The sequence below is a fragment of the Solenopsis invicta genome, chromosome 3 (genome assembly GCF_016802725.1).
Source record: "Solenopsis invicta isolate M01_SB chromosome 3, UNIL_Sinv_3.0, whole genome shotgun sequence".
Taxonomy (NCBI): Eukaryota; Metazoa; Arthropoda; class Insecta; order Hymenoptera; family Formicidae; genus Solenopsis; species Solenopsis invicta.
Genome location: NC_052666.1, coordinates 11,776,477 through 11,787,081, shown reverse-complemented (window position 1 = coordinate 11,787,081; position 10,605 = coordinate 11,776,477). Strand labels below are relative to the sequence as shown.

General features: G+C 28.9%; 1 protein-coding gene across 1 annotated transcript; it reads right to left on the bottom strand.

Annotated features, from left to right (window-relative positions):
• Window positions 1-455: 455 nt before the first annotated feature.
• Window positions 456-1,618, bottom strand: LOC105194291. Its single transcript, XM_039447578.1, has 4 exons — window positions 1,515-1,618; window positions 1,208-1,442; window positions 861-1,130; window positions 456-746 (listed from the first exon to the last, which is right to left on the bottom strand). The coding sequence occupies exons 1-4, from the start codon at window positions 1,616-1,618 to the stop codon at window positions 456-458; spliced, it is 900 nt and encodes a 299-aa protein (XP_039303512.1).
• Window positions 1,619-10,605: the final 8,987 nt, after the last annotated feature.

Below are 10,605 nucleotides of genomic sequence, written 5' to 3'. Positions count from 1 at the left end.
ATTTTAATATACCCTAAAAGCATATGTTAATAAATTTATATCTGAGAACTAAAATAAAATAAAATCATATAAATATAAACTAAACATGTATATTATGTCGTTTTAAAAATTACCTTATATAATACATAATGTATATACTAAGACACATGTCTACAACGGAACATATATAATTAACTTGATATTTATACGTTTTCTTAAATAGTGCAAACTATACTGCGGAGAAGAATGTTACTGGCAGCAATGATATTAGATAAAAAAAGAAAATAACAAAAGAAGATATTGGGTATCTGATTATTTATATCAACGCAAAATGAGTGGTGCTTATTATATTACAATTCCGGAATTAAATTTTGATTCATTTGTCTATTATTGTCAGAAGAACAGAAACGCAATTGTAATTTTTAAGATTTGAAAATATCAAGAACCATTCAAAAATATTAGAGAAAATATGAGTATTAAATCATAGCTTCTTGCGATGGAATTGCACCCATGGTATTAAAATAAAGAGTAAAACTATTGCGTATTTCGGAGGCTTCTCGTGTATTTGTATTACTACCAACGTTATTAATATTTTCTAATGCTTCTGCTCTCATCTCAAAGGACTCTATATTATTTTCTGTATTAGAAGTAATGAATGAATTATTATCGTTATTTTGGCGAAGAAAATTATGTAATACTATTGTAGCTTTCACTATATTTTCACCCGTCTCTAATGAGGTATTTATAGGTCTCCTATATATTCTCCACTGCGAAACAAGAACATCAAATGTACATTCTACCATACGACGCGCTTTACTTAGTCGATAATTAAAAATTCTTCTCTCTTTTGTTAAACTTTTGCCAGGAAAAGGCCGCATTACATTATTTGTTAACTGGAAAGCCTCGTCCGCTACTAATACGTATGGAAGAATGGGTCCTTCAAAGATACGATCTGGAGGTGGTATATCAATGTTACCTCTTGAAAATGCCTGACCAATATTAGATCTTATCCATATACCTCCATCACTTTGACGCCCTTCTGCACCAATATCGACTAAGATAAATTTATAATTACTGTCACAAATAGCCAGTAATACGATGCTGTGTGCGCTCTTATAATTATAATAACTAGACCCAGCATTTGGTGGTGCCTAAAAATTTATTTATAAATAATCAAATATTTGTCGTAATCGTAATGATAGAATTTATGAATCATCTGGTACATTACCTGTACAATTACGTGTTTACCATCTACGGCGCCTAAACAATGTGGGAAGTCACACTTTATTTTAAATCCTTCAGCAATTTTTTTCCATTCATTATATGATGGTATTTTTAGTACAATAGGCATTAAAACAGTCCATAATATATCACATGTTTCATTAATAATTTTTGATATGGTAGGTTGAGCAATATAATATTGATACTTCATTGACATCATGCTGTCCCCAGAGGCTAAGTATCTATAAAAGATACAATGCGTCAAAATTATAATTTAAATGACAAAATATACGTATATGCTCGTATATTTCTACCTTAATGTAAGCAATAGACGTTGCGCAGGATCAATGGGCTCTCGAATAAATGTATCTTTTTCAATATATGGTGCAATTAGTGCAAGTAATTCTTCGAATTGCATTCTGTTCATCCGACAATAATTGACAAATAAATCAAAATTTAATTCCGGAATTGTAATATAATAAGCACCATTCATTTTTCGTTGACATAAATAGTCGGATACCCAATATCTTCTTTTCTTATATTTTCTTTTTTTATTTAATATTATTGCTGCCGCTAATATTCTCCTCCGCAGTACAGTTTGCACTATTGCACATAAAATATCATTATTTACGTCAACAGTAGCCATATCTACTATTTTTACGTATGTTTTTACGCGTATAGTTTTTACTATCGCGTCGTTCAAAATTGTCGTATGAAGTTCGTTACTGCCCGACTTCAGTCCGACAAAAATTTAGTAACTATCCGACGGAAGTCCCCCACTTAGGTACTCATCGGCAGCCAATCGCTACGTCCGACAATGTCGTCGTCGGATACGTGTAATAGCACCCTCAGTATACATATGTAGCGATTGAAAATAAATACATTAAAAATAAAGACGCAAACGAAACCGCGGTATTATTTGTTATCTTGCTCATACAAATCTATAATGTGTGTGTGAAGTTGGCGTATCATTTCGTAGAAATTTACGAAATTTTGAGAGTTTGAGCTTCATTTACAATAGTTCTATAGTTCTTAATAGATAAAACCAATACTTCTGGCCTTAGAAACAAAAAAAATGCATAGGACAAAGTGAGACGCCAGGCCAGGTTTACGCAGCGTCTCAGTTTGTCCTGCGTCATTTTCTGGCACAATTCGTGTAGGATTTTAGAAGACCTGTAGTTCTAGATGAGTTCTGGTATTTAACATAGTTTTTTTTTTAATTTTTATTTAAAATTATTGTAAAATAATTATATTTATAGGATTATCGAGAGTTCCATGTATCAAAAAATATTTTCCCTACAGTTCTTAACGTATTAAAGTGCCTTCCAAAGAGTTTTAGTCCATTCCATTATTTATTAATTAATAAAAAATTATTAACTTCCGCGGAAGACGTATATTCGCGTATATGGGTGAGACGCTTGTTTATTATTGAGAGTTTTGTATATCAAAAAATATTTTTCCTGCAGTTTTTAACGTATTAAAGCGCCTTCCAAAGAGTTCTAGTCGATTCCATTATTTATTAATTAATAAAAAATTATTAATTTCCGTGGAAGACGTATATTCGCGTATATAAGTGAGCGCCTTCGGAAGGCGCTTTAATACGTTACGAACTATAAAAAAAATATTTTTTGGTACACAGAACTTTTGAATAGACCAGCGTTTCACCCACCTATGCGAATATTTTCTCTGGAAGTTAATAATTTTTTATTAATTAATAAATAATGGAATCAACTAGAACTCTTTGGAAGGCGCTTTAATACGTTAACTGAGAACTGTAGGAAAAATATTTTTTGGTACACGGAACTCTCGATAATCCTATAAATATAATTATTTTACGATAATTTTAAATCAAAATTAAATAAACTATGTTAAATGCCAGAACTCATCTAGAACTATAGGTCTTCTAAAACCCTACACAAATTGTAGGGTTGTATAAATATAGTTGTATAAATTTGCCAGAAAATGACGCAGGACAAACTGAGACGCTGCGTGAACCTGACGTCTCACTTTGTCCTATTTTTTCGCTTTAAAAGCCAGAACTATTTGTTTTATCTATTAGGAACTATAGAGCTATTGTAAATAAAGCCAGAACTCTCAATATTTTGTGAGTTTCCACGAAATTATACGTCAACTTCACACACACTTATAATTAACTTTTAAATATTATAACAACTAGGTATTTTAACGGTGTTACTTAAGAGTTAACACCGCAAAAATGTTATTTCGAAAACATTCAAATTTCATTGATAATTTCTCTGTGACTCGTCATTAATTCTATTTTCTTTATTCACTTTTTATTTTACAGTATATTTTTGAGATTGTTATTATTGGATACGTTGCACTCATCTGTCTCTGAGTTCTCCGCTAGTCAGTTTTTCAAAAGAATTACTCAGTATATTAAAATTTGTAATTAAGATAAGAGTATTTATTGTCACACTAAAGAAAAAAATGTCTTGTCAAATAAATTTATTTTCCAATAAAAGAATATGTAATATTTGTATGTATCGATACAATGCATTAATTTTTTTATACTTTCTTAGAACAAATACATTTTTTTGACAAAAATATATATATTTTTTCAGATAGTATAGTATAGTACAATTTTAGTATCATTAATTTAGTATAATTAGTTTAATATAATTAATAAAAGTTTGTATCATTGAAAAATCATTGTTGCAAGCTTCCTGTTAATTTTTACAGATAAAAAAGGAAGACTACATATTATCCTACATATACATCGAATGGAATTGATGGATGGATTCGTTATCAAATTAGTTTTATTACGGATTCTTTACATTTAAAAATGTAGCGACTTTATAAAACTTAGCATGTAGGATTAGTTATGTACATATGTACATATGTAAAATTTTAGATATAGGATACTTTTAATTTAGTAGTTTTGATCTAGTCAATCTAAATTTCATAAGCATCAATTGAATTCGATCTAGTCTGTATAACATTATTATCATAGACTTTATCATGCCTAAACGACCACATCTGAGCTGTGATGATTTATATGACATTTTTAAAAATTGGTACTTCTTAAAAGATGGCAAATATCTACAGTATAACGATCGGAGTTGGCAGGGTGCATCTCAAGCAACAAACAATAAAATGAGCAAAGTTTACATATATCAATACATTACACAAAATTGGGGAACGATTAATAAGAATTCAACAACAGGTTTGTCATATCGTATTCATGGTGAACACATGCCAAAGATTTAAAAAAAACAAAAGAAGTGCAATAAAGATGACTTTAACTGGTCAATAAAAGTGCCAAAAGAACATCATAAAAATTTACAAGATTTGAGACAAAATATTCATTTGAGCTGCAAAGAATGGGATAAAGTAGGAGTTCAATTAAAGAAATATAAAGGAAAGGACATACGAAGTTTTAGAACCCGGTTGGTGTGACAAAATTTATTATATGATTTATGAAAATCTTAAATTGCCATGTGCCTTTAGTTTCAAGAACGCCAAAATTGATAGAACCACAGGGGGACCATTTTTAACTATCAGAGGACAGTGTATTGAATGTAACACAGAAATTAATCTGTACAGTCTAATATTGAACCAACTGCTGACGGAATTGATTTTCACATATCTACTCTGGATACTCGGGGGATTGTCCACGTGAAAAAACGGCAACTTCGAGGAGATAAAAGAAAACAAATAGCTGAAGAGCTGAAAGGAAAGTCAGCCTACTTATGGCAACGTGAAGCTACGCAGAAGCGGATGAAGTTTGGTGATAATGAACCTGCTGACTTATATTCATCGGAAGTCTTACGTAAAGTAATGCAAGAAACAAATGAAAAAGAACTAGGATTAAAATCCGGGGAAAATCCGTTATTTTCCCTCTTTAAATTAGCACACTCACCTGAATATGCGGGAAGTATTTGAGAGATATGTCTCTATAAAGCATTTATTATGTATTGGTTACCGAAACAAATTATATTATATAACTTGTTTTTAAAAAATGATAAAGTAGGTAGCATTAGTATTGATGCAACTGGTAGTTTAACAAAACCGCTACCAACAGTTGATGGTTCAAAGAACGTCATTTATTTGTATCAAGCTGTAACACGTTATGGTACAACAATGGTAAAATACTTCCATTATTTCAAATGATATCCCAAAAACATATCGCAAACACATTATGCTATTGGATACGAGAGTGGTTGCGCTCAGATGCTAAAATTCCAAAAGAAGTTATTGTGGAATATTCTCTGGCACTTTTAATTGCTTCTTCGTTGGCATTTAATCAGTGCAGTTTGCAACATTATTTGAATAAATGCTTTTATCAAATATTTTCATCAAATACATATCTGGAAAGAATGTGTCTTTTGCGCATCGACGTCGCTCATTTAATAAAATTGATTACTCGATGGCCATGCTTTCCCAAGGATCAGCCTTACATAAAAGATTTTTTTGTACGATGTGCTGCATTATTAGCTCTTCAAACAGATGTCAAAGAATTTGAAAGTTTTTTGCTTGCCGTATTAATTGTAGCTTATTCCCCTAAAATTAATGAAAATGATGACACAGATCTCTGCTTCAAATCACGAGAAACACTTTTAAAATTTATGAAAAGTGGTCTTAATACCTGGCAACCAAACGATTCCAAAGATGACATTTTTGCAAAAATATGTGATTTAAATTGTGATACTGATGAAGATTATGAAAATGACAACAGACGTTCTATTGTTAACTTCATAAAAAGCATTGAGAAGAAAAGTCAGGATAACGTCTAAAGGAGTTCCTAATAAATATATGTGTATCAATTTTGGAAAGAAGCTTGTTAAATTATCAAAACAATTTGTTTTATGGACTAATATTATGCCAAAACTTTACCGTAGAAATGAGGATCATAAGATTGATGAAATTGAGAGAGCATCTTCGGCACACAGTGAAGCATATTTTAAAGATATCAAAAATTATATTTTGCAGAAAAAGAAAACACTCAGGGTTGATAAAGTTGTAGTCCAGCATTTGAAAACTCTAAGGTACAGTGAACTTGCTAGCACCGAACAAACATGTCAGTAATCCACCTACCAATGATAGTGTACAGGAAGGAAGTAATAATGATGAAACTACTAATATGAGTCAGAATAGCAACGCACAGTTTACAGACATATCAGCGAAATGCCGAATTTCTGAATCGCCTAACTTAAACAAAAATATTACTGAAAATTCACTAGTGAATTATGCACAATCAAGCTGGAAAAACTCTTTTAAGAACAGTGTAAATCATTTGTCAATTCCAGATACATCTCCCATTGTTCAAATTAACAAAAACACAATTTTGATTAATGAAACTAAAGAGGAATTATCTTCATCAAGTCGCGATAATTCGTATTCTAATATTAATCAATCGATTAAATTAAAGAATTCTCCAGATAATAAGCATACTGTAGTTACAAATGTATTACAGGATATTTCTTCAAATAATGAAAATTCTTATTTAAATAAAGTAGATGAATGGAAAGGATTAATCAATAATAAAAAGCATAAATCTGTATATTTTGAATATTATCCTGATATTGAAAATCTTCATAAACGTCCAAAACCAATTAAAAAAATATCACTTATGATAAATAGCAATAGCAAACCTCCTCTCCAGACGAATGCAGGGTTACTTAAGTTCTCTAATACTTGTTCTTTTGATTCAATTATTCATTGTATTAGAGTTGGTTATATAGACTGGGCTCCGTATAATGAATACGTGAATCAATCCAATAATAAAATATTTGATATTGTTAAAATGCTGTCAACTAAAGGCGCAATTAGTTATGTTTATAAGACTTGTGCAGAAATATTGTTAAAATTTAAGAAACCTGAAGGCAATATTGTGAATTGTGAGTCAAATGTTAGCAACATTATTAACGAGTTATTTCATGATGAACTTTCCATTACCACGAATCAAATTTGCAATATTTGTAAAGATACAAAAACGAGGATTAAATCAATATTAGAAATTGATTTGATCCCATTATACAAAAAAGGTCTAAAAGGACTTCAAGAATCGCTAAACCAATATTGTCAACAAAAGCCTCCAACGTGTAACACATGCAATGAAGAAAAAACATGTGTTTTTGATCACGGATCTCATTTATTTCTTGATATTGAAGCCATACAATGGACTATTCTCGCCAAAAGATCAGGATTTTCAAGTACCAACGTGAACTTTCTTTGGAAGATATACCAGATAATTTGTACTTTGGTAGACACTTTTACAAATTAGTAGTTGCCATTGAATATATTGCAGCAAAAAATAAGAATGGTATATCCCACTATCGAGCATTAATTTTAAGAAATCGAAAAATGTTTGGTTCACGGGAACTTCACGACGGTCTATCCCCCACGGCAAAACCACGTAAACTTAATAAACAGGAAAAAACAAAACAAAAAAGATGCATACCTGTTCTTTTTTACGTAAAGTCTGATACAACTCATATTAGTGTTTAACTTATTTAAGATTACATAAAAAAATCATAATATGACTAGCAGATTTTTTAACTTACATTTTATATAATAAAAAATATTTCAAGTATATAATAATAATAATATTCGTTTAAAAAATATTCGTAATTACAAAAAAAATTGACACTTGTTACTTTTTTTTATGCGATTATGATTCAAAAATACAACATGGAATGGTCTTAATCACATTTTTTTTATGTTACTAATTGTAAGTATTAAATATATTTAAGTTGAAAATGAATAACAAAAAACACAATATGTGCAATAAACAATGTATATGTTATCTAACAAAAAAGTACATATAGTAATTATTTTATTTCATAAGATGAGTTCTTGTACAAAAAGTATTAAAAATAATTATGTAATGCACTTATTTTTTGTCACATTTTTAAATAAAAAAATTATACAATAAATTGATTTCTTATACATGATTTTATTATATTTTTTAAGTTCTAATTTTTTTGCGATTACAACAATACTGTAGAAATAAACTTTGTATTACAAATGCATGCATTTATAAAAAATTGATGTATAATTTTGATTATTAAATGTATTAAAATTAATATATTTAATTTAATGATATCATGTTCATATATATATATATATATATATATATATATATATATATATATATATATATATATATGTACTGAAACAACCTGTCGTGTGAAATAACCTCGAATAATTGTTGCTCAAATAGGATTCAGTCAACGTTCCAGAGGCAACCAATTCAAAGATACAAAATATTCCAATGAAGAATATAAAGTTCATTTGCTACATAGGATAATGAATAATTGCAATCGGACGATCACTTTAGATGCAAGCTTACATCATTAAAAATGATTATTTTACACGTAAGTTTACATAAATTAAACGATCATTGTGCACGTAATTTTAAAATATTTTTCAGCTGAGGTTTATTGTAATCTGCAAATCGGCGGATGCAATTATCAGAAACGTGAGGCCGGAAAAATTACAACATTTGAAATGTACTTATACAACAATTTCTATTTTTAAGCATGCTTACTTTAAACCTACAAAAAAATTCTTAAATTGCAAACAATTTTTACAAACAATTTTATATAAAAGTGTAATACCATTTGTGCTATTGTTACATAATAATTTATAACTGATTTAAAAAATTCAAAAATATACTTATTTTTAAACTATAAACAAAAATTCTTAAACTACAAAATATTACAAACGATTTCAGACTGAAATTTGATGCCATTTGAGCTGCACTTATTAAATAATTCCTTACTGTTATTTTTTTAAACCTATAGCATATTTATTTTTCAACTGCAAACAAAAATTCTTAAACTACAATCAACTACGAACGAAAACTCTTACACTACAAACAACTACAAACGATTTTTAATGACGATACGATGTAATTTTTTTTTTATTGTAATTTAATACCCAGCTATTATTTAATAATCAATTACAAACATTTTTTAACTACAAACAAAAATTTTGATACTACAAACAACTACAAATAATTTTATATAGAAATGTGATGCCATTTGTGCTGTAGTTATAAAATGATTCCCAACTGTTTTTTTTTAAATTGATAACGTTCTTATTTTTAAACTTTAAACAGAAATTCTTGAACTACAAACAACTACAAACGATTTCAGATTGAAATCTGATGCCATTTCAGCTGTAACTATTAAATAATTTTTTACTGTTTTTTTTTAAACGATAGCATATTTATTTTTCAATTGCAAACAAAAATTCTTAAACTACAATCAACTACGAACGAAAACTCTTACACTACAAACAACTACAAACGATTTTATATAGAAATGTGATGCCATATGTGCTGTAGTTATAAAATAATTCCCAACTGTTTTTTTTTAAATTGATAACGTTCTTATTTTTAAACTTTGAACAAAAATTCTTGAACTACAAACAACTACAAACGATTTCAGTTTGAAATCTGATGCCATTTCAGCTGTAGCTATTAAATAATTTCTTACTGTTCTTTTTTAAACCGATAGCATATTTATTTTTCAACTGCAAACAAAAATTCTTAAACTACAATCAACTACGAATGAAAACTCTTATACTACAAACAACTACAAACGATTTCAGGTTGAAATCTGATGCCATTTGAGCTGCAGCTATTAAATAATTTCTTACTATTTTTTTTTAAACTTCACGGAGGTGAGATATGTGAGTATAATTGCATGGTTAAGAAAATAATTATATTCATTATAATTGTAGTTGCCTTAACAATATAAAAATAGCTATTTTAATTTACATACATATCTTGATATGTATGTAAATTAAAATAGCTATTATTATATTAATAGTTGTGATTATCATAATTTATAGTAAAACATTTTCACAATTGATACAACTATACCTATAAGATTGTTCGTACTAACAATATGGTCCTATGTACTTTGTGCAAATAATTACTTTTACAATTACTTTTTTCAATTTTTTACTATACGTAAAGTAAATTTGAAGTTAGAAATGTTGTCCAATGTGCTATTAATACAGTCATACTTACTGCTCAAAAATTTTATTTAATTATTTTTAAACGATTATAATTGTTTTTATTATTTATTTTTTACTTATTTCTAATTATTATTACCACATACATAGTAAACAAATGTCAAGAAAATAGTTTTATTCATTACAATTGTAGTTGCGTTAACAATATAAAAGTAGTTATTTTAATTTTTTAATATACCTTGATATGTTACTATTATACTTCGTGTCTCGCCCTTCGCGATTACGAAGGTAGTCTCGCTACTTCATGCCTAACCAGCCACGACTTAAGAGCTAGATTTTTTAAACTTTCCGCCATTTATGTCCCGTGGCGGCCCCAGCTATTCTTCTTCTTCATTCGTTTTCTTTGTGCCGAGCAAGCTGCACGTGTTAAGAGCCGCTGAATCCTAGATTTGGTTGAAA

Bases quoted from the DNA above. Each gene is read 5' to 3' on its own strand.
- LOC105194291 (XM_039447578.1), bottom strand. From the start codon at position 1,618: ATGCAATTCGAAGAATTACTTGCACTAATTGCACCATATATTGAAAAA. The intron at 1,131-1,207 runs GTAATGTACCAG...ATAAATTTTTAG, and splicing joins GTAAACACGTAATTGTACAG to GCACCACCAAATGCTGGGTC. The intron at 747-860 runs GTAATGCGGCCT...CTTGTTTCGCAG, and splicing joins CTTTCCAGTTAACAAATAAT to TGGAGAATATATAGGAGACC.